Source organism: Elaeis guineensis, chromosome 8, assembly GCF_000442705.2.
Source record: "Elaeis guineensis isolate ETL-2024a chromosome 8, EG11, whole genome shotgun sequence".
NCBI classification, from domain to species: domain Eukaryota; kingdom Viridiplantae; phylum Streptophyta; class Magnoliopsida; order Arecales; family Arecaceae; genus Elaeis; species Elaeis guineensis.
The window spans coordinates 5,814,864-5,839,316 of NC_026000.2; the positions used below are offsets into that span (position 1 = coordinate 5,814,864).

A 24,453-nucleotide genomic window follows, 5' to 3' on the forward strand; every position below is an offset into this window, starting at 1 on the left:
CAAATAAAAAGGAAAAACCTAAACAATCCCTCCTCTCCTTCTCCTACAATGCCACGGAACACGCTTTGTGGTTCCCAGGGAAGAAGAGAACAGTGAGGTGTTTTTGTGTCAAGTCCTCCCTTTGCTCTCTCACCTCCTCTCGCCCAAAGAAAACCCCCAAAACTGTCTCCTTTTTTATCCTCCCGATTCCCTAAAGACTTCCTCTTCTCCTCTCCCTCGCCGTCCTCTCTCCCTCTCTCCGCCTCCCAAGATGAGCGGCGGCTTTAGGGTTTCGATCCCCTCCAACGTCCGGAAGACGATCCATAACATCAAGGAGATCGCCGGCAACCATAGCGACGAGGAGGTGTACGCAATGCTTAAAGAGTGCTCCATGGATCCGAACGAGACCGCCCAGAGGCTCCTCCTCCAAGGTCCCCATCTTCTTCCGCTTCCCCAGCCTCAAACTCCTCTATCTAGGGTTGTTCGGTCTCTGTTCTTATTTTTCTTTGCTTGAATCTTCGGTTTTTCGTGTTCGGTTTCGATGCGGGCATCTTTGCTTTGATAGGCGATGCCAATCGTTGCATGAGTGGAGGCGAATCCTGTTGGCTTTTTGGGTTGTAGTACCTTCTCTCTCTCTTCTTACGTTTTTATCGTTTATTTTCGGGTTTTCAGAAGGAGATTTGACGATTTTATTGCGTGCAATTTATCGGCTTATCTTGATAGGTTGACGTATTGACAGGATTGTGGCTGATCTTAGTGGTCTGGGTGGAAAAGCGATACTTTTTTTTTTCTGGGGAAGTCGGAGTTGGGTTATTGGGTAGTCTTAGTTGGATACCCCATGTTTAGTTTATCATCCATTTTTATCTTCAAGAGTCAGTCTTGTTAACATCAGTGACAGTCTAGAGTTGTTTGCCGTAAGCTGTTTTGAGTGGCAGATCTGTTAACTCTCATGCCATAGAATGTGTTACCAGTGGGGCTTTGTCACATATATGCAGTAGGCTTCATGTCTTTGATCTGTTTTATATACCATGACCAACTTCGTGATAGATTTGAATTGGTTGAAGATGCTGGCCTACTTCGCTGAATTGTGGATTTGGGGGGTGCTTGGACTACCCTGAGGTTGTGTTTCTGCTGTCTGCAACTGGTTGATGAACAAAGTACTGTCATGTCAAATGTATTATATTTTAGATTATCAAATAGGGATTCAGCTCTTTGAGATTTGTCATTCAACTCAGGTCATGAAAACGTCATATGGGAATAGATGAAGTTAGCTAAGTGGTAATGGATAGGAACCTCTTTCGCCAGGCACCTTCTCTTCCGTTCTTAATTTGTTTTGCACAATTTTACCGTAGCTTTTAATCCTCTGAATGCTGTCAGTTGATTTTCTCTATAAGGAACCTTTTCAGTATTGTGTGTGCATGCGTGGGTAATCATGTGTTTTATTCCCTCCCTCTCACCCCGCTTTCTCTGTGTCACTCTGCACACATATTTATATGTACTTATTTTGTGCATATCTCTCTGTGTGTATAAGGGACTATTTAGTATTGTGTGTGCATGTGTGTGTAATCATGTGTTTTATTCCCTCCCCCCTCATCATGCTTTATCTGTGTCACTCTACACATATGGTTATAGGTGCGTATTTATTTTATTTTATTTTATTTTTTTGCATATCTCTGTGTGTGTCTCTGCTCTCTCTGCGTCACTCTATACACATAGTTATATGTACATATTTTTTTGCATATCTCTGTGTGTGTCTGTGCCTGTACGCTACTAAAAATTTGGTATAATCAGGTTGTAACGATTGTATTGCTTTTTCAGATACATTTCACGAGGTAAAAAGGAAGCGCGATAAGAAAAAAGAGGTATATCATTGTCATTTTGCTTGCATTTAATTCTGTAATTTCTTGTCATTCCTATTAGGGGCTGCTGAGTAAGTGAATTGTCATGGTAGAAGTTTTCAGTTTCTGTTTTTATCAGTTTTGTCTAAAGCAATTAAAATCCATTCTAAATTTACAGAATAAGATTACAAGGTCGATGCCATTTCATTTAGCAGGATATTTCTATAAATACGAATGACATTTTTCTGTACTGTTCATACATGTGCTGCATTGTCTATTAAAATAGTACAAATATATTTGTTCCTATAACATGGCAATATGCAGGTAACTCTTTCATGTCAAATTCTCCTTCAAATGTCTGCATGCATCAATAGCGTCCAATAAATAAAATCAGTCCAGATCATGAAATAAGACACAACCTGCAAACTGATATCCCATATCAACTCGTTTCTTTTTCAACATAAAAAATATACTTAGGGCAGTTCTTCAATTTTACTAATTATCTGGTCCTTTAAATATGAACTTGCCTCCTATTTGTGCTATTGCTGCTTTCTTTCATTACCTTGATTTGTGAATTGTTCTTCTCAATGGCACTGATATTCAATGATGAACTACTCGAATGTCAAATTTTGATGTGATCTAGATATTGGTTTGAAATTCTAGGATTTGTAAGTTGAGGTCTCCTATCAAGAGGAAAATGGATATTGTGTCTTGCATTTAGGATTTCTCAATAGATAACATGGATATTTTTGTAAAGAATCTGTAATAGAATGATCCTAAAGCAGTATTGAGTATGCAGAAACATTAGCTTTTTACTAAATGATTCTCAGTTATCAGCTTTTTATTAAATTTTACTAAATGATTCTCAGTTATCAGCTTTTTATTAAATGATCCTGAATTTATAGCGTTAAGTATGCAAAAATGTACATATTTCTTGTGTTTCACAATTTTCTGAAGGATAGGTTGAGCAATTATATTTATTTCATTGCCATGATTTTCAGACCTCATCTGTTAAGTATTCATATATATATATATTGGGTTCATTTTACAACTCTTTTCAAATAAACTTGTTTGATTTTCAACACTTTGCTTATCATTTCATTTGGTTAATTTGGTCAGAATTCTTAGTACTCATGCCTCAGGTGTTTTAATGTATCCAATTACAAACTAGTATGACATATTAATTGCTTGCACCGTATTTAAAATATTTTGCTTTATGATTTTTTGCAGAACATTAGAGAGCCTGCTGATTCTAGGTGGAGGCCAGGAGTGCAGGGGCGAGGAGGTAGGAGTGGTCGGGGAAACTATTCTTCACGTCATGCGTCTAATGGTATGTGCTCGCTTCTATAATATGAAGCTCGAGGTTCACGTGGACATGCAGATAGCTCTTGTTGACACTCCATTGCTCTTATAGGTCGCGTCTTGTTGAATTTACTCATTTTACTTTCAATTTGCTTGTTATGCTTATCATGATGTACAGTGTAGGGTCATTAAATGGGTGTTTATTTGGAAGTTTTAATTGCTACCTTTTAAGATATTCACGGTTGCTTCTGATTCTTGTTCAGATGAATGATCTGAGACTGGGAGTAACCTGAACATATTTATGAGATCTGAAAATCTCTGTTCATCATCTATGAAAGCTCCATTCTCGCACTATGCATCATGTTCCCTTCATTTTTTTTTTCTTTTGGTAATTCTATTCTGATTGTGTCAACTATGTCATGCTGTTTATTTATCTTACATTTTCTATCTTGCATTGTAATTTTTACAAATCTTATTTAGTGTCTCTGCGATTTGTCATGACATAGCACATGCATTATTGTGTTTCCTTAGGTATATTATGCATTATAAAGAACATATGTTAAATAATTTTACGTGCAAGATTGCTACTTTATCATTTTCGCAGTTGGATATTATCATACATATTGCTTACATCCTTTGTAGATATTGTTGGGGGAAGGAATGTTACTTCTGGAAATGAGAATGGAGTAAATCAAGGCACAGAGGGAGCCAATAAATCTTTTTCATCTGTTGATCAGGACACTGAGAACAAATCCTCAATCTCCATATCAAGGTATCTAATTTGGTTTGTTGTTAGTTTGGCACATACTTTATCCCTATAACAAACTATAATTCTAATACTGGACTGTGATTTGTTGATTTTGGTTTGTGTTGATGTAATTAATGTCAAGCCTTTTGATGCACTTCATTTATGCATGATAAATTACACGTGCTGTAGAACACCACCATTTACCAGTATTGCAGATATGTATTGCTTTTAGCTGTTTGTATTGTTTTTGATTGACCATGAGACTATCACCAAGTGAGCTGCTTATACAATTCTGATGTCCTTGTAAAGTTCTATGATGTTCTAATAGGTGATGCAACAATATTAATTGGTCATATATCCTTGTTCTAGAGTAGCATGCATTGACTTCCTTACTCTCTTTTGATTTTTTTTTCTTTTTTGTTTATAAATTGAAGTATATGTATCTTATTATAATTAATATGGTTAAGCAACAAGTAGAGTGTTATCATGTATTACAAATCAAAACTTCCATAAACTGATGTAAATTTGTCCCAATTCTTATCTTGCTGTACACCTTCTGTAGTTCTTAATCATCAGAACAGAGTAATAACCGTCCAACAAGTATCATGTTAAGTAGTCAACTATCTGCAAGTTGCTTTTGAATCCTACATTGCTTTGGGATCCTACTGCTTATGTATGACAAATGCAGATATTTTTGAATCCTATCATATCTTTAATTTGAGTTTTTGTTAGGTTGTGCATCTTTTGTTAAAGTTCTTCAACACAAAGTTAAGGCCTTTTTTCATCAGGACAATGTCTGACTGCTTCATGTTACTTTTATTGGTTAATTATTTGTCAATACATGTAGACCATGCTTGTTTCACATACTTTAATTTTCCCTTTCATTGAGAAGAATTGCTATAGATCCTCTATATTATATGTATACTATAATTGTAAAAAGAATGGCTAGATTTGGGACACGGTGAAGCAGGACTATAACTCAGTGAAGCCAGTATAATTACATTTTAAGTTTCCCACTTCTGAAGGGAAAGCATTAAAGAGAGACCTCTGAAGAATTAGCACCAGCATTTGGATTTAATAACCTGCAGGACCTGCTTAGTCTCAATGAGATATAGAGAGCAGACATTATTAGAGAGAGGGATCTGTAGAGTCCTGAAACACCTCTTTGTTGTTTCTTCTCTCTCCTATTTTTTTGAATGGTATGTGCTTGGCATGTGTGAGTACTAGTTTGTGTTTAGTTCTGATATCTATCTGGATGGGTTGGCAAGGACGTCATCACCTATTCAAAAATGGTTAGGATGTGAGTCCTACTTTATGCTTGGGATTAGGGACAAATTGCACTGATGATTATTCCGCTGGATTGTGCATATGCAAAATACATTGTACGTATAAGCTTTTTCCACTGTTTATAATTTTAGTGATTCACCGACTTAATTACCATGATATTAGTGTTCCTAATGAATTTTAGTAGTAATCGTAATTGGTTATAATTCATGACGATATTTATTTCTTTGGAGTGCACATATGCAAAACACACGGTAGATATAGGTTCTTTTTCCATTGGTTATAATTTTAGTGCTTTGCTGCCTTAAATACCATGATATCATCTTTTTTTGATTGGCTTCTTTACTTTCTTTGTTTTTTAAGACATAATTGTTGAGTTTATTTGTTGTTTTTATTTTTCCTGATTGAGTTAAATGCGAAAAAGTTGCTTGTGTTTTCTGCATATTATATATGTAGGCATCACTGTACATATATATATATATATTTCATACTAAACACTTTTCAGCTCTATACCTGGCCTGGCCAATGGTCCCAGCAATGTGGATCACCCTATTTCATCTCAGGAATGTTCGTTGCAAGGATCTGGTGTTAGTCAGATTGCTCCAAAGGAAGAAAGTTCTGCTACTGGAACTAATAAGACCCAAACCTCATGGATCTCCGATGATGTAAAAACCAGTTCTGCATCTGGACAATTTGTACCAGGTTCAAGTCAATCTGTGCCATCCAAGGCAGCATCTATATCTGGGGTATATGCCTCATCATCAGATGCTGTGCTATTGCCATCTCTTGATCCCTGTAACCCAGGTGAAGTGGATACCATCAAACGTGTGGTTGGAAGTCAACGGACTGTTGTGGAAACGACAAACAAGGCTGCATCTCGTGATATATCTGGACCCGAGTTGTCATCTGTTGGAGGAAAAGGTCCTTCTGCAATTAGTCGTTCTTCAGTACATGGCAGGGTGCAAATGAGATCACAAGGACCTCGAGTGAACCAATTCTCAGATACATCACATGCTGTATCTTCATCTCTCTCTGGCCCTCCAGGCAGCAGACCTTCTTCTACTTACAGCAACAGATCACAACAACTAAGTGATCCACAGAAAGGTATTATATCCATGGTCCTAACACGTTTGTGCTGCTGTGTCTTTGCCCTTGTGTATATTAACATCCACTATTTTCAGTTTATTATGTGATTTTTTATCATACTGTCTTGGAACCATGGGCCTTCACTTCATGCATATACCCTATGTTTGTTTGTTACGCTAACATGTTAATAACGAGCTCAATTCTTCTAATCTTTCTACTAACTGCTGTCTGTTGTCATTGTAGTCCAATATGTTGGGGCTGGCATCTTCTTGGCTCTGGACAATACTAGCAACATATTATTTATGAACTTGCCAAGCCTATTTTGGAGCTAAACTTTGATTGTTTCCTAATTCCAGATTTTAGGGCATATAAACATTTAATATCTAATATTATATAATTATTCAAGGAATCAAGTTAGATCCAGTTGTTGAAAATTTATATTCTTTGATTTTTATATTGAATTACTTATAATTAGTTTATTTAAATATAGGTGAGCAGGGTGCATCCGTGCATGCTATATTTTCAAATACAACAATTGCACATCAGTGTCTAGCTGATTGGATGCAGTACTTCTTATTTATGTATTTTTGTAATTAATTTAACCCATTACTTCTCATTATTTTCTGTTTTTTTGTGGGCACTTAGAATCTTATCACACCTAAAGGTGGTGCATTTGTCTGGTAGGTCAAGTTTGCTGCTTCTGGTCCAAACAGTCAATGTTATTCAAAATATATAATGCATGACTTCCTGTAAGTAAAATTTGATGGCCTGTATTGCCAGAAAAGAATTATTGCTGCTCAGGTAATTTTGTGCTTGTCAGGATATTAGATCTGCTTACAGATACAAATTTCGGAGCATGATAGCTGCAGGTTTATTTTTTTAAATAAATGCATCTTTCATAAAATTATTAAACATTCTGAATTACAAACTAACTGCATCTGACTAACAGCATCCCTTACACTACTCATTGTATGGATGCCTTATCTTGGAATTTTTTACGTTGTGAAATAACAGCTGCAAGGTTATATTTAGATATTGAGTTCTCTATGTTATCTGAACTAGTTTTAGAGGATTCAACACATATTGTCATTTTTGTATGGTGAGTTAGAGTAGTTTTTTAACTGTTTAAGGTTATTGAAAAGGAAAATGATATTAAATAGGAAAATCTGAATGCAAAATCACAAAAATCTCTAGTATAGCCAATGACCCAAATTTAGAACCCTGTCAAATGTAAGAGGTCAGTAACTCTATTAATACCACAAGGCAATGGCCTATTTTTTGTTTAACAAAGATGCAAGCATAAGCATCATCATTGGTGCTATTACAACTACTTGTATCAATATCATGTTTTTGACAAGGAGATAATGAAAGAATAGTAGCATCAAGAAAAAGATTAGACTATTGCCAAAGCAATTATCATAGAATTAACCTAGTTAGTCATGTATTCTAAGAAAGGCCATATGAAGTACAGAGTTCCATGTAGAGAAGTGGAACATTGCTCCAAGATCCATCATCCAACAGATCTCTTCAATATACAAATGAACCAGTCTGAGACTTCAAGTACTTACCAATAAATCTTGCTCTACTTAATTGGTTTTTCGATGAAATAAATTTAAAAAACTTATCTGTTCTTACATGGACTAGATTGCACGTATAGATGGAGCACCCATATATATTTATTTAAGAGGAACCAGGCAAGCTTGTATGTTACAAAAGAAACCAACAATTGCTATTCCATCTATACACAGTCAACACTGTGTTAATATTCAGCCCAGCATAAATCAAGAAAATTTTATGATTGGCAAATAACCCAACATCCAATCTCAATTTATTAATTGTTTCCTATTTCATAGGCAAATTCATTTTGGGTAGAAGACTGATTTGCCATCAAAGGGCCAAGATTTTGAGAGTAAATATATATTTCGTTGTCTGTGATGCAGGATAGCAGAAGAGCCTCTTCCTAGAAGCAAAAGGAATTGTAGTTTCTTATTTTTTTTTTTGCCATATGTTCTAGAATGAACAACATCTACAATGTCATATGTGATTGAATTGCCTTAAATAATGTATTTTTTGGATAATGTTGAAATCTACTAATGAGTTCCATTTTTTGGTTCACTAAGGACTTGTTTGGTTCACGGAAAGTAGAGAGGGAAGAGGTAATTCCTGGAAGTGGAGAGATGGTCTCTTATTTGGTTGGAGATTTAAGAGGAAAGAGAATGAAATTTTTTTTTTCCATAGAAAGACATTTTCACATTTCATGGGAAGTAGAAACTCATGAGGGAGGTGGGTTTCGGAATTTCTTATGGGATGAAAATTGATCGTACTTTTTTCTTTCAAAAAAGATTTTTTTAAGATCCACGACTAAGATTTTGTAAAATATCAGTGGATGGTTAAAATGAAATACTTAATATAATATTAATATTATGTTAATATTTATACTAATATAATAGCTTTATTAATATTAATATAGTATTTATATTAATATATTAATATTTATATTAACATAATATTATATTTAATATTGTATTTATATCTATATTAATATATTTATTATATTAAAATATTAATATTATATTAATATAATATTAATTTATATTAGTGTTATATTAATACAATAATTATTATGATCTAATATGATATAATAATATATTAATATTATATTTATATTAATATAAATATAATATTATTATTTATATAAAGTTTAAAAGCAAAAAGGTATGGTTTATATCTATTAAGGATATAACGGGTATTCTACACAGTTTTTCTAGAAAAATGGATGCTCAGCCAAACATAATCATTCTGCAATAAATCTTTTTTCATGGTCAACTAAACATGCTAAAATTCTATTCCCAGAAAATAATTTTCTGAAAAGTAACTTCGTAGGAAGTTATTTTCTTGGAAGAAAAGTTCTTCTTGCGAACCAAACGAGTCCTAAGATTCAAATTGTTTTAAAAATTTGGTGATTAAAATGTAAACCTTCAGAAACTCTTGGAAACAAAAAACCTCATATAGGACCTTATACATAAAGACTTCTAACATGATCAAAATTAATATATTGAGGGCTCAATGCACAGAAAATTGCTCTTTGTGCGTCATTTGCTTTTGTTAAGCAGAGATTGGTTGTCAAGTTTATCAACTATAACTGTGGCCTTTGTGACTGGTGCTTAGAGATGAATACCTATCATAGTTTATCTTTTAATGCTTTTATCTGCTTAAAGATTTCATCTGAACGGTATCTTGGATGTAATTAACATTAGATAACTGTCATCCTTCTTCTTCTTTCCTTCTATAGATTTCAACACTTAATGGCTTTGATGTTGCTGTTGTCTGTGCTTCTAAAATTTTTAGTCCATGATAATGTTGTGCGATTGATTTTTCCAAGTAATATTTGAACCACATGATTTTCTAGTTAAAGTGCTTTGTTAGCCTTGAGGACCAGGAAAAAAAAAATAATCTATGAACCCTGTTATTTACTTATTTGATACGAACTCATCTTTGGATAACTAGAGGGGTTCCTTTTTTGATATATAAAAAAGAGAGCAAATGAAGGAAAATTCATATGTGTGCATGTAAGCTTATGTTTTCTACAGTGGTGGAATTGGAGATGCTTTTGAAGGGGGGTGTCAATGGGTTGGGTTAGGTTTCTACCAAAAAAAGAAAAAAGGGTTGGGTTTGGTTGGGTCTATTGTCAATAGCAAAGAAGGGCTTGATGTGTACTTTGTCCTACCACGAAGTTGGAGTTCCTTGACCTGTGCTTGTTCGCTGGTTTAGGCAGATGACTTTTGTCTAAACAACTTGACTCGATGATGTAGATAGTGCATCAGCTGTTGCAAGTCAAAGTGATGCTCAAGTTGACGGGATGAAGGGGATGGGTGGTTTTTCAAAGAAACGGAAGGAGTGTAATGATTAGATCTAGTGATGAGGAATGCAGGTTAGGTTCTAGGTCATTGAGATTGGTGTACCTGCATGGTTGTCCTATCCTTTTGATGGACATAGGAAAATGGATTGTGTTGGTCAGGAAAACCAAGATTTGGATTGGAGGATTACGGAGTGATTAGAAGTATGCTTTCTTGCCTTGTATTTAAGATCAAATGGTCGATAGATGCATCCATGGTTTACCGAACCACCCCGAATCATACCGGCGGCTAATCGGTGTGGTTCGGGCATTTGATTTGGAACGTCGGCAAAAACGGAGCGAGGAGAAGGAAAGAGAGGAAGAGAGAGAGGAGAGGAAAGGAAAGGGGAAGCCGGTGGTGGTTTGTTGAGGTATCTGGGTTTCGTGGTCCTCCGTGAGATGCGAGAAAGGAGATAGGGGAAGGGAAAGAAGAGGAGGGAGGGCAAGGTGGCATTTCAAAATAGGTGTGAAGCTCGAAATAGTGCTTTACCCTAGATGTGTCGTGGGGTCATATCTAGTATAAGAGTTTGCCTCGATTTGGTACTGCTCTTGTGGCTCGCACCAAAATAGTGCTTTACCCTAGATATCTTGTCCAATGTCATGCCTCAACACATTTCAAGGAGAACCAGCTAGATTTGTGTTTGAGTGGCTTTTCACCCCCAACCACAACTTATCAATTTAGGTTGCTACACTTGTCAAGAAAACGTGTACGTAAATAATGATAATCTAAAAACATCCAATTAGAGAACCTAAATAACTTCCCATTATACACTAATTTATGCTTCTTCATGAGGTATTTTTGCACATTTATAGAATTAGTCATATTTCAAGTCAGGTCTCTTTTGCATCTATCTTTTGCATGCCTAGCACAATCATTCTCTGGTAATGGATATTTTCCTTTTGAAGGCATAGCCTGTTTAAATAGATCAAATATTATGACTTTGGAAATGGGAGGGCTCAAGGCAGAGCTCATATTCTTGACATTTGATGCTTGTAATATTGACCATATTGATGTATATGGTATCATATCATTCAGTAGCACTATGTTCTTGTTTCTTTGGAAATTACAAATTGGCCTAGTTACAAAATAAATTTATGGCGCATCTCAGTGTACCAATTGCATATCTTTTTACAATATAGTGTATTTTTCCTATGCCTTTGCGCACTTGATATCGGCTTTAGTGATATGGTAGGGCTATGATACATGATACTTTAATCCTTGATACTTGGCTCAAGACACCAATACTTGAACCTGATATTCCAGCTAAATATCTTTGCTAGCTTGGTTATTGTTGGGTTGGTTGGGGATTTATTAGCTGGTAAAGGCAATATCCACTCTTCTAATAATAAGGGTAGCCAAACGTGTGTCATTTCCTTTTTCCATCAAGAGCAAAACATCATAGCAAGAATTAATTGGGCTTGTATCATTTTATAACTGGAGTCACACAAATCAGATTAAACTTTGCGATCGTGAGCCTTATAAGAATTTAAAAAGTATGTCAGTTGAAACTTGAAATCAACCATTAACTCAAATAGCACAAACCTTGACCGCCTTGCAACAAACAGATTGAATAGTGGGATTTTTAAAGGTCTTGATCCTTGGCAAATTGTTCATGCCCATTGACTTGGTCAATGTGGACATGTCTAATGCTTTATGACACCTAGAATAGTTTGTCTAAGTATTTTACATTATGTATTATCTTTTAATCAGAATATGTGGATTTCATCTTATTGTAGTGATTGTTTCAAAGCCTTTTCCCTATCAAAATGGGTCACTAAAGAGCAAGGTTTTAAATCTTGTAGGACAGAGATGTCCTGGTATCTCTATGGAATGGGATGTCCCACTGTTTTGTCTCATCCCGTCAATTGTCTCGGTCATTCATCCCAATAGATATCCGTTGTGTCTCTCCCTTTTTCTTTCCGTTCTTTCTTTCTTTCTTTTCTTTCCTTCTTTTCTTTCTTTTTCTAATCCTTGTCTTTCCTTCTTTCTTTTTTCCTTTTTCTTCTTCTTCTTTTTCTTTCCTTTTTCTTCTATCTTTCCTTTCTTTTTCTTCTCCATTCCTTCTTTCTTTCATTTTTTTTCTTCTTCTTTCCTCACAGCTTTTACCTTTCATCCTTCTTTCTGCTTTCTTCTTCTCTCCCTGTATGTACGTGTTTTGGAGTCAACCCTGTCTTAGTCTCATTTTCTCACAAGAATGGGACAGGAAGGCTGGTACTTCCCTCTTCTTGCAGGACGTAAAACTCTGCTAAACAGCACAACTTCAAGTTGTTCATCAAAAAAAAGTGCACATCTTCAAGTTGAGAGCTCTGTTGGTGGATTAGCAAATTTTTATAATTTTACACAACAATTCCAGGAAAGATTCAGCATTCAGCGAGTGCAACTATGTATTGGATTTTGGCATATGCTTCCATTATTTTTCTAGTATGTATGATATGAGATCACTTTGTTGATTGATAGTTTTTGCATGCAATTAATGTGCAATTTAGATGTTTAAGCCTTCATCGTTATAATTTGCCCAGTTTGATGGTTATTCAAAGATTATATGGATAATGCTTGTTTTTCATTCAGCAGTTGTTGCTAATAAAGAGTGGAAACCAAAATCAATGCACACAAATCCTGCTCAAGCATCTGGAACACCCGTTATTTCTGATGTATCAACTATGGTGGAAGCTGTTTCTGAGTCATTGCCGGTGCCAGGTACAGTGGCATCGGAAAACACTACTTTAAAGCTGGAAAAAAGGCTAGATGAGCTGCAGTTATCGGACAGACAGCATGTCATCATTCCAAACCATCTTCAGGTCCCAGAGTCTGAAAGGCATGGGTTGAGTTTTGGAAGCTTTGATTCCAGTTTTAACCTAAGCATTGGTTCTGCTAACGGCGCTGCAAGTGACAAGAGCACTACGCCACCATCTGAGTCATCTCAAGAGATTGAGGAAAATGTTGAGGATCCTTCTTCAAGGTCAGATGCATCAATTTTTACATTTTTCATTGTTTTTTACATTAACGCAGTTCTACTTGTACACATCTATACTTGCATATTTATAAAATTTTACAGGCTGATGCTTCCGGAAATGTTTTAGTTATCTGTTTGCTTCTTCTATTTGTTATTTAATACTGCATGCTGGTGTTGCTTATCTTTAAAAATCATATATGGCATGACTGTGACAAAACTCACTATGATGTACAGTCTGTTGATCTTGACCTTTTCTATCTCTGTGGTGTGGTGTCGTTAGCTTTGATGCTTCGTATGTATCATAGTCAAAATATTCTAAGATGTTTCTATACAGTCAAGTTTGATCTATATTGATCAGTTTTTAAATCCGATACAAAGCTACTCTCTCTCTCTTTTAGATGGCAGAGCTGATATTCTCCTAAATCCACCAATTATGATCTTTTGTTGATGTACACTGTTTTGGCATCAAGATACTCTACAATCACTTATTTTTGCCTTTTCGTTTTCATGACAAATAAGTTCCTTTTTATTTCATGTTAGGTTTTCTTATTTTTCCCCCCTCTTTGAGTGCAGCAGTCATGATGCATCCCCAGATGCTCAAGAAGTGGACTATCCAGATTGCCCTGAGTCATCTACCCAGATACCGGAAAACTTTTCAACTAGGGTAGTTGACGTTTCCTCCAGTGTCCCTCCAGTGCCAGAATATGTTCAATCCAAACAAGAAGCTGCTTTGTCTTCAGAAGGTCCTCAGTACTCAGTTGTGCATACTGCCCCTAGTTATTCAGCATTTGGGTTGGTGCCGCAAATGCTTGGTAGCCAATTAGGACCCTTTGAAAGCTCTGAGACTCAGGCACGTGATACCCCTTGCCTCCCAAGCTTTGTGGTAAGTGTTTAACTTGAGGACCTTTATGGTTTACATTGAAAATTGCCTATTGGATTGTAGATCGAGCAAATTCTGTATTTTATGTTTAACAATCTGTGTTCTGGTAGTCTTATGTTTATTCTTCCGCAGCATGGTTGCTTCTGTAAACTAACCTTGGGTAGTGACCATAGGATGTGTCTGCAAACGATGTTTTGTATTCAAGCTGTTCCATTCATTATTTATGCTGTTCAAGATGTTCCATTCATTATTGTTAGCTCTGCTAACTGTAATAGGTCAGATAGGAATCAGGATGGGTATTCCAATTATATCTTATTTATGGTTTATTTTAGGAATATGAAAAACTGATATTCTTTTGTGTAGGTCCAGCAGCCTTTTGATCCATCCTCAAGCTACTACACCCAGTTATATCGACCTACTGCTGATGCTGAGGGTCGCTTCTCTCCTTTTCTTGCACCTGGTGCCACTGCTAAGTATAATGGTAATATTGCGGTCCTACCTGCTCAGACTGGCCAGGCTCCTCAAGAGGTTCACATCAAGCACTTGCTTTGTTTTACTGCTCCATTAATGGAATAATTAAAATGTTCTTCTTTCACATTTAATCATAACTAGAATGTTTTACCCATCTATTTGGGGCTGATTTTAGGACTCTTCACCTTTTGTGATTTCAAATATATGTTTCCTTGGGTGCTGCTAATTTTTTTAGCCTATATCGCAATATTTACTGTTAGATTGTTGTTTAAGTTTTCAAGTGAAATTTTGTTTTCTACCTATGGCACTCAATTCACGCCTTTAAACTTGCTTTGAAATTAAACCTGAATGAAGGGGCCAACTTTTAGACTTTTGAATCTGGAAGAAATTGATGGTATTTTGTTTTATTTGGAGATGCTACCTTTCTTTTATGTCTGATGTTTTTTAATTCCTTACCAGCAACCTATTGACTGTCTTCTGTTTACCTTCTGGATAGAATTTCTTGTTTTATATGCTTTGTATCTGCCTTCTGACTGGAATATTTATTACATATTGTGATTTCAGAGTGGGAATTCTGTGATCTTATCAACAGTTGGGTCTACTTCTCTTTCTGCTCAAGCTGCTGGGGTTATGCAGAGTTGTGTTGCTGTTCCCCAGCAACATGTTCCTGTTTTCCGGCAGCCTGCTGGTGTGCATATGTCACATTATACCCCCAACTATGTTCCATATAGTCAATATTTCTCCCCATTCTATGTTCCACCACCTGCCCTTCACCATTTTCTAAGCAACACTGCATTCCCTCAGCAACCTCCAACAGGCAGCTTATATCCACCTCCCGGAGCCACTGCAGCTGCCACCCCTGTTAAATACTCTATTTCTCAATACAAGCCTGGGACCAACACTGGTAATTCAACCCTTGTTGGGATGCCAATTGGCTATGGAACATATAGCTCGAGTCCAGCTGCCTACACTCCTAATCCTACTGTGAGCAATGGCAACTCAACTGGCAATGAGGATCTCACGGCATCTCAGTTCAAGGAAAATAACGTCTATATGCCTGGGCAGCAGGTATCTTTATTCCTTTTGCTCAAAGTTGATGTATGGTATTTTTTTCACTCGTTTGATGCAAAAACACCATGTTTTAGCTGCTATTTAGATGAACAGAATCTTTAAAAATATGTCAACCAGGGATTCATGTGTACCCTGGCATGTCCCACTGGTATGATACTGCTCAGAGAAGAAAACAGTTTCAGGGATGCCACTGGGACACCTGTTCACACATGCACTGGTGTGTCCGGACTGTCCTGTGGTTGGTGCCATCTGAAACGCACCGGGATGGTTGTGTCTGTGATTTTTTTAAAAAAAAAAAAAAAAAGAAATTTCCTCTTCATTCTCTTTGTTAATGGTTGTTCCAGTTCATCTTAGTCCATCCAGGCTGTCTCGGTATTGTACCCACACAGGATCAGACTGGGACAGGCACCGGTACCTGGATTTTAATCCTTGCATTGTTCACAACGAGCACCATAAGCAGGACTAATTTGTTATGTAAATGTTGTTTGGATGTCAAACTTTTTAGGTTGTTTATGTGTCTCTCACTTACATATGAGAAGCATATTCGGTTGCAACTCTGATTTCTATTTCCTAATGTGTTATCATCCTAGATTTATAAATTTCTATATCTTTTACTTATATCTAAGTCTTTGCTGTCTAGCAGAGCGAAGGTTCAGCTGTCTGGATTCCTGCAGCTACCGGGCGGGACATTGCCAGTCTTCAGGCTGGTTCATTCTACACCCTTCCTCCACAGGGGCAGCACATGGCATTGGCACCTACACAAGCCAGCCATGGTGGCCTCAGTGGAATTTACCATCCCACCCCAACCGTCGCTGCAGCTGCTGTTCATCCGCTACTCCAGCAGTCTCAGACTGTGGCTGGTGCTGTTGAGATGGTAGGCCCACCTTCTGGTGTTTATCAACAGTCACAACGAGCACAGGTAAATTGGACTAATAATTATTGAAGACAGGAAAGGGAATCCATGTAGATGGTAGCCTCTTAAGAAGCAAAAGACATTTTTCAATCCTGTGAAATTTGGAGGCTACTATTGGTCTCAGGCAGAACATTTTTGGCGCAGAGCAGCCTGATCAAAGAGTGTGAATAGTGGAGGATATATCTAAAGGATGGCCAAACTGGAGGGAAGGGTTCAAGATTCCAAGTTGCTTTGAGAATTTGAGATTAATAGTGGAGCTTCACCTGTGACTGATACTGACCATTTTTAGGTTGAGAGATCTGGTCAGGTTCCTTTTCTTTGCCGTGTCTGCTGCTCGTTCTTTATCTTTTGCCCTTTCTCTCTTGATCTTTTTAAATTACTGTCGGTGGTGAAAGGCGTGATTTTCTTTTCTTTTGTATCCCTTTAGATGAGGTTATAGTAACTTTGGGAAGGTAAAATTTTAAAAGTTAGTGGGGTTTCATTCTTTCCACTGCCTTACCTGTAAAGTGGATTTTGATAGTATCAAGGATGTATCACAACTGTTGTATGTGGTGTAATAGAAGCAGCAGCACATTCCTTTCTTTTTCCTTGGACTTGCAATTAAAATAACTATTGCTTTAATAGATTTGCAAGCCCATGAAAATCATACTTTTGCTGGTTGGCACACCAATGGAAGTGAAAATAGGTGTTTGGAATTTTTTCATATGGAATACAAAGGAAAATAATTACATGTCTTAAGAAGTTTACTTGTTTTCATATCCGTGTGAATATCATTCCGGTAAATGGAATAATACCCACGCAAATCCAATACAAAAAATATTCTCAACTAACGAGTGAGTAAAATGGAATTCCAATGATCAGTAGTTATTGATTTCAGGAACTTGAAATGAACATGAGTTATATCATCTGTATAAGATTTCAGTACAAGATGCACCTTCTTGACAGGAGGTCTATTAATAGTAGCAATTTGGACATCGTAGGACTCGGAGGATCAAGCGTTTAACTGAGAATTTTAATCTCTACGAACTAAATGCTCGGCATATCAAGTGGTGTTATGAGTTTTTTCTTTTTGGTAAAGAAGAGGGGAAATATATTTCCTAGAAAGCAAGATTACACTGTGTAATATACATCATTAAAGGAAACAAACGCACGCATACAGATCCAAAGTAAAACAGAACCAACAAAAACTGAATGAGGTAAACAGCCCCACCCAGCTCATGTACACAGAAGACAAATGAATATATTTTGCAGTGGGCTGAACATAGAGCCGAAGTAGAAATAAGGATAAAGGCCTGTAGTAGAGACCGATCAACAGAGATGCCATCCAAAAACAGCAACATGAACCTGTGATGTTGACCAAACTGAAAGGATAATACAATAACCATAAACGAAGATCTAGGAAGCCGAGAAAGAGTGAAAGCCTGAATAGAATTTGCCTTGAATAGATGGCAGAATAGGAGCAAAGCAGCATTCCAGACAGCACGTAGCGAAAACATACTACTCAAAAGAGTGGAGTTCGCTAGTAGAGAAACCCAAGAAAACCTCACAACTACATGAGCCAAAAGAAAACCATCCAAACCGCAGAGAACAACAGCTACTGTATTGACAGATTAGAAATGCCCTGTAATGGAGTTTACTTATGTGGAAGACTGCATGAAGTACTATGTGAGCATAACGCTAGGAAGTGCTTCCCAGAATAAGCAGCATCATAGCTTCATTGAAGAAGCATAGAAGAAAAAACAGTGAAGTGAGGCAACTATGAAAAAAGATCCAAATCAGAACTTGTCCCATAAAGTCTGTGGAACACACAATGGCTATATGACTTCAGAGAGAATATGACCACTTTGTGCCTGATTACTGCCCCACTCGAGATAAAGATACAGAGCAGGCATACATGACAACCGGAAGGTTGGCAAGTGCATATTACCTTTAATAATAGAATGCAAAACTGGAGGGCAGCAGGGATAAAGCGAGACAAAGTATAGCTCCTTGTATGTAGTATTACTGAGACAATACAGGCATAAACCGCGTGGAGATAATGAACCATGGCAACCTATAAGATGATACATTGCAGAGGAGCATTTGAAAGGAAACTACTGCTGAAGAGAACCCACACAGAAAGGCCTCGTGAGATTATATGGAAGTGAGAAGGTAAGCTTCGACCGAGAGAAGCCAGGGAAAGAACAGCCGCTGCAAAAGACCTGCATCAAAGTTAAAAGGAAAAATAGGCATCATAAGCGAACATAGTTAGTGCTAGCAGCATCAGCACGAAGAAGCGCATAAAGCTCAACATGGAGAGGACTCAGAGGATCAATAGACTCATCATTATCCCACGTATGCTTAGCAAGTAATCCAATCAGCCACCGAATGTGCCTCTCTAAAAGTATGAGAGGCAGCAAAAACTTTAAGGGATCTTTGGCATTGTAAGATGTCCTGCAAAATAGGGTGGCCATGCCACTTTGAAGAAGAGGATGAGCTGATCCAAGATATAACAACAGCATAGTCTCCTTCTAGTAGAATTTGGTCCTGCTTGAGAATGTGGACAATAGCTAGCAACCCAGCCCAAGCTCCATTGAGCTCAGCAAAAAGCACTGAAGTAGGATGCAACCGAATAGCTGCCGCTTTCAAAAGGAATTAATCCAAATGAGTCTCCAATGACAAAAGCTGTAGCAGACCTTTGATTCTGAAGTGATCCATCAAAGTTAACCTTCATTGTACCAAGGGGTGGGGATACGCACCTTACAGCAGTTAAAGTGGAAGAAGAGGATGGAAATAGAGAGGTACCCCAGAACTATAAGGCGGAGAAGTGATATATAACACGATGAAGAGGACGAAAAGAGGCTCTCGGCAGCACAGCTATCTTGGAAGAAGCATAATAATCGCCGAGCCAGCTGCCTCAAAGATGGATCGCTATGTGATAGCATGGAGGAGAACTTTGATATTATGTCCATAGTGGAACCTTAAACTATACGGGCTAAAAGTTATATTTCCATAAAAGGGCCATTAAAGTGGAAGTTATCATTAAGCTTTCATTTGAATCTTTAATTACTTATAGGTTATCTTCCAAATCCATATAGAGATTTCTTGTAATCTTTACACAATGAATGTTGGGAGGAAATTAATCAGAAGTCCTTAAGTCAGCCTAAGTTGAATGCTTCTATAACTTCCACATGTAGGTTGTTGAGTAGAAATTATCTAAAGTTGCTTGATCGATCCTCAAGCATTCATAGGCTCTTAAATTTAAAAATCATATAAATTCTGGTTTCAATCCCAATGAGAATTGTGTAAAAAAAAAAAAAACTCAAAAATCTACACCTAAATTAGTATTTTATTGATCTCATGATTATATTGGTTAGGGTGCCACAGTGTATCCTAGCAAAATTGAAGACAAAATTCTTAGTAATTTGATAATGCAGAAAAAAGGTTCCATTGCTTGCTCCCTAATCTCTAGGTCTTGGATAGAAGATGATGTTCCAATACAAACCCCTATGGTTAAAATGCTATAAGATTTTTTGAGTTTCTACTTAAGGGCTTGCCATATGACACTCTTGGTACCCCTTACAAATATGGTGATTTGAATCTAAATTTGTAAAGAAAGAAAAGCAATCCCTTTATATTTTTAAAGTTATAAGTATTAGATAAAAATATGTAGATATCGAGGCTATTAAATTTATTTCCTATGTTTCATACATTGACCGCTAGATAGATTTTATTGTCATTATATTAAAAAAATAAATCTAGCATTATTAGAATCAATTGAAATAGAGTGCGGCCTATCATCAATTTTGTTAGCATGTTTCATATGATGACCATAAAATCATTATACGCTTATCATGTGGAAAAATTAAATTTAGGTCTAAATATAATTAATGAAGCTTAGAGGGGTCTGTTATTAAATTTATTATTAATTATATATTTATTTAAAAAAATCCATAATTGTCATGCATTATCAGACTTAACTAACATATAACTTGCACGCAGGATATAGTTTTATTCTTTTTCAAACTATTTTTCAAAAAATAATATAGTAATATAATAAATTATAATAAATAAAAAATTTTAATAATCAAATTTCTATTGCATATAAGTAATGAACTTTAATGATTTTAGAGAAAACTCCTATCATTATCACCAATATCAACACGGAATGAAGAATCTTATAAAAATTGAGCCTCAATTCAGAAACTTCCATCATTACTTGTGTCATTAACATCAGCCTCATATAATATAGGAAGTAAGGTTTGTTTTTTTTTTTTTTTTCCAACTATTTTTGAAATATAATATGACAATGTAACAATTATAATAATTAAAAAATTTTAATAGTTAAAATTTATTACAATTAAATAATAAAATTTAATTATAACTGAGCACATCAATACCTACGCCATTAATATATAATACGTTAAGTAATAAACTTTAATGATTATCAAATATATTAATATTAATATCATTAATACTTATATCCATACGAAGAGTGGACCCTTCTCTTTAACAACCGAATATATCTATAATCATGTGAGAATTACAATTATCATTGATACTTCATCTCACATACATTTCACATGTAAAAAAAAAAAAAATTCTATATTTAAATATGAATCGATAACCCTATCAATGTGAATAGACTTACGTAGCAAAACAGTTTTTATCTATTTATTATTATTATTATTTTGAGCCTCTGACCCAAGCCAATCTGCGAGCCAACCCAGCAAAGCGGTAGGCAAACCGCACCCGGCCCAATCTACTGCTTAACTCGGGTGGGAGTTCGACCAACCCAACCAAAATGCGAACCCCTATAAAACCCCTATCGCCGGTCCAAGGTTTTTACGAGAAGTCCGCCTTTCGTTAGGGCAAAACCCTAACCCTCATAAAAGGATCATCCCGCAAGCGCGGATACGGGGAGAGGAGAGGTGCGGCCATGGCGGGAGGGAAGATCCAGAAGAAGAGGCATCAGCCCATGGGAGGAGGCATCCCCTTCGAGAAGTCCAAGGGCCAGCACATCCTCAAGAACCCCATGCTGGTGGAGACCATCGTCCAGAAGTCCGGCATCAAGCCCACCGACGTCGTCCTCGAGATCGGTCCCGGTACCGGAAACCTCACAAAGAAGCTCCTCGAGGTCGCCAAGTCCGTCGTCGCCATCGAGCTCGACCACCGCATGGTCCTCGAGCTCAACCGTCGCTTCCAGGGCACCCCACACTCCAGTCGCCTCAAGGTGATTGATTTCTCCATTTATTTGTGGTTTCCTCTCATGCTTTTAGTTCCAATTCCCTTTTCTCGCTATGATTATACGTTCATTTTTCGTTGAAAACCCCAGATTCTCCATTATTTTCACGGTATGTGGTTAAAGGTTGCACCTTTGCGTCATGTTTATGGTCTCCTTCAACTTTTTCTGTAATTCTATGATTTTATTTTCTCTGCGAACCTAAATTATGTGCTTATTAGTGCTGTATCGAATTAAAGGGTGCACCTTGGGTCATGGTTATTATGGTTTCTATAGTTTCTGTCGATTATATCTAGTTCAAGACCACTGGATAGGGATTCCTCGAATGTTTCTGGTTCTTTTTCTTAAACAGATTATTATTTTCTTTTGAGTTTTCTTCAATAATATGATTTTTTTCCTCTGGAACCAAAAAGTCTATGGCAGTTTGCATGGTGTTGGGTAAAAAATGCACCTTTGACTCGTTAATATGCTCTCCAGTTATTGTATCGAATGTTGGACCTCCTGATATTGCTTCTTCTTTTCTTTATAGTTCTTTGTAATAAAAATTATTATTTTTCTCTCTTTTTGGATTAGATGAATATTTTTATTTTGGAAATCCAAAAATTTACAGTAGTATGTGCTGTATCTGGTCGAAACTTGTAGTAGTCATGGTTATGGTTTCTGTTGATTGTATCTAGTCCAAGAGTTTGGTCGAAAGAAGACGAAAAGAAATATAAGAAACAATAAGTTTCAAATCAGATTCGCAATCAACGAGTAGGATTTTCCTTTTTCTTTGGCGTTGGGGTCCTGGGGAAAAAAGAAGAAACAGAGCTCGCATAGCCATGAATTGTTTTTAGGATAAATGCCAATTTTTCTCGATACAATATCTTGGTTTTACGTGGAGTTTGACTTGATCAGCTGAAGTTTTAAGTTTCTCCTTGTTAACATGTTCTGGTCGAAAGGTCAATATTTGGTCATGTTACAATAAGATATCTTCTTGTTTGTTTTTTAAATTGAACGAACTATGCATTTTTTCTGTTGTACTTAAATTTTTGTAGCTGTTTGCACCCTTGAATGTAAGCTTGGTGAGATATATATATATATTTTAAAGTGAAACATTGTGAATTTACTCTTCATGGTTGATGCAACTTAAATAATGTTTTTAAGGATAGTTGAAATTTGATAAGTTGAATGGGCTCTATTTTTTTTCCCTCAAGAAAGAGTGGTTTTGTTTGATATTTATAAGTCAAAGCAAACATTGGTAAAGGTTCCATGGTGAGCTAGTCAGATTCTCATACATTGAGTGGTTTATTCTATTCTGATCCAATCCATTAAAGAAACAATAGTCCAATTACTAATATCATGTTATTTGGAAAATGAATGCTTACAGTTTTTTTTTTGGATGCAGGTCATCCAAGGAGATGTGCTCAAGTATGACCTACCCTACTTTGATATCTGTGTGGCAAACATCCCCTATCAGATATCATCCCCTCTCACCTTCAAGCTGTTGTCACACCGTCCACTCTTCAGATGTGCTGTCATCATGTTCCAGCGTGAATTCGCAATGAGGCTGGTCGCCAAGCCTGGCGATAGCCTGTACTGTCGGCTTTCGGTGAACACTCAGCTCCTTGCTCGTGTCTCTCATCTCCTCAAAGTGGGACGGAACAATTTTAGGCCCCCACCGAAGGTCGATTCCTCTGTGGTGCGAATTGAGCCAAGGAAACCCCTTCCACCTGTTAACTTCAAGGAGTGGGATGGACTGGTGCGCCTTTGTTTTAACCGGAAAAACAAGACACTGAGCTCAATCTTTAGACAAAAGAGTGTGCTCTCATTGCTAGAAAAGAACTATAAGACCTTACAAGCTTTGCAACTCTCTCAGAAAGAGCAAATGGAGGATGATAAGGTAGCTCCGAATGATGTAGCAGTCTTGGCTGATATGGTTGAAGACATAAACATGGAAGATAATTATGGGAAAGATGATGACGAAATGGAGATAGAGGATGTGGATATGGTGGGTGGAGGAGGTGAGGGGGCTGATTTCAAGGAAAAAGTGTTGGAGGTGTTGAGGCAAGGGGATTTTCTGGAGAAGAGGGCTTCCAAGCTCACACAAGTGGATTTTTTATACCTGCTCTCTCTGTTTAACAAGGCCGGCATACATTTTTCTTGATTGATTTCCAAGACCAATTTTGGCAACGTTTTCTTATCTCTTGCTCGATGATTTTTTCTTTTCTTTTTCTTTTTGGAGTTGAGTGATGCTAAGATGTTTGAAATTTTCATATACCCTTAATTTAGTTATGAAAAGAGCTGCTTAATACTTTCACCTGTGAAATATAGCTTTCCTACAATATAAGCGTAGCAAATTTTATTACTTGTTGTAAGTGCATGCACAGGATGATTGGCCAACAAAAAGGGCTAAAATTGTCCGTCGTCTGTTTTTATCTGCACTATAGTTGTACGCCATGCAAAATTTTCAAATGTCTGGCTCATGTTCGTGTAGAAAGTTTACTCCCCTTGAGAAATTTATGGATTCGTTTTTTTTTTTTTTTTTGGGTATAAAGTAATTCATTCAATATAAGAACTGTTGCAAGTACAATAATCCTGAAAAGCCTGCAAAACATGTAACAAAACGCAGGCTCACAGATGAAGTAACAACAGGTGACAAGAGATGATATAGACAGTGGTGTTAATGAAAAGCTGGTACATGAAACTTTATAGCACAAAAAGATATGGAAACAAAGTGACCAAAAATTCATGTGTAAGAATATAAACGGTAAAAATCCACCCAAAACAAATATAGGTTGTAATAGCAGGTGCCGCTCCCTCTGTGTTAAA

General features: G+C 36.7%; 2 protein-coding genes across 7 annotated transcripts; both read left to right on the plus strand.

Annotated features, from left to right (window-relative positions):
• Window positions 1-17,008, plus strand: LOC105050641 (GBF-interacting protein 1-like). 6 transcript variants are annotated; one of them, XM_073242887.1, is made up of 10 exons: window positions 1-410; window positions 1,798-1,841; window positions 3,048-3,147; window positions 3,762-3,891; window positions 5,687-6,255; window positions 12,702-13,092; window positions 13,660-13,969; window positions 14,330-14,494; window positions 15,002-15,505; window positions 16,149-17,008. In XM_073242887.1, the coding sequence occupies exons 1-10, from the start codon at window positions 251-253 to the stop codon at window positions 16,449-16,451; spliced, it is 2,676 nt and encodes an 891-aa protein (XP_073098988.1). In that variant the 5' UTR covers window positions 1-250; the 3' UTR covers window positions 16,452-17,008. The 6 variants fall into 6 exon arrangements, with proteins under 6 accessions (XP_073098988.1, XP_073098985.1, XP_073098987.1 ...); XM_073242884.1 differs by having other exon boundaries at window positions 2-410; window positions 5,657-6,255; XM_073242886.1 differs by having other exon boundaries at window positions 3-410; window positions 5,657-6,255; window positions 13,663-13,969.
• Window positions 17,009-21,253: 4,245 nt separating this feature from the next.
• LOC105050640 (ribosomal RNA small subunit methyltransferase) lies at window positions 21,254-23,950 on the plus strand. The gene is made up of 2 exons (XM_010930732.4): window positions 21,254-21,633; window positions 23,030-23,950. Exons 1-2 carry the CDS (start codon window positions 21,340-21,342, stop codon window positions 23,786-23,788), a joined length of 1,053 nt encoding a protein of 350 aa, XP_010929034.2. The 5' UTR covers window positions 21,254-21,339; the 3' UTR covers window positions 23,789-23,950.
• Window positions 23,951-24,453: the final 503 nt, after the last annotated feature.

Excerpts from the sequence above, each read along its gene's own strand:
- LOC105050641 (XM_073242884.1), top strand. The coding sequence starts at position 251 with ATGAGCGGCGGCTTTAGGGTTTCGATCCCCTCCAACGTCCGGAAGACG. Across the intron at positions 13,093-13,659 it reads GTTGAGGATCCTTCTTCAAG|CAGTCATGATGCATCCCCAG; the intron begins GTCAGATGCATC and ends CTTTGAGTGCAG. Across the intron at positions 15,506-16,148 it reads TCTATATGCCTGGGCAGCAG|CAGAGCGAAGGTTCAGCTGT; the intron begins GTATCTTTATTC and ends TTTGCTGTCTAG.
- LOC105050640 (XM_010930732.4), top strand. The coding sequence starts at position 21,340 with ATGGCGGGAGGGAAGATCCAGAAGAAGAGGCATCAGCCCATGGGAGGA. Across the intron at positions 21,634-23,029 it reads CACACTCCAGTCGCCTCAAG|GTCATCCAAGGAGATGTGCT; the intron begins GTGATTGATTTC and ends TTTTGGATGCAG.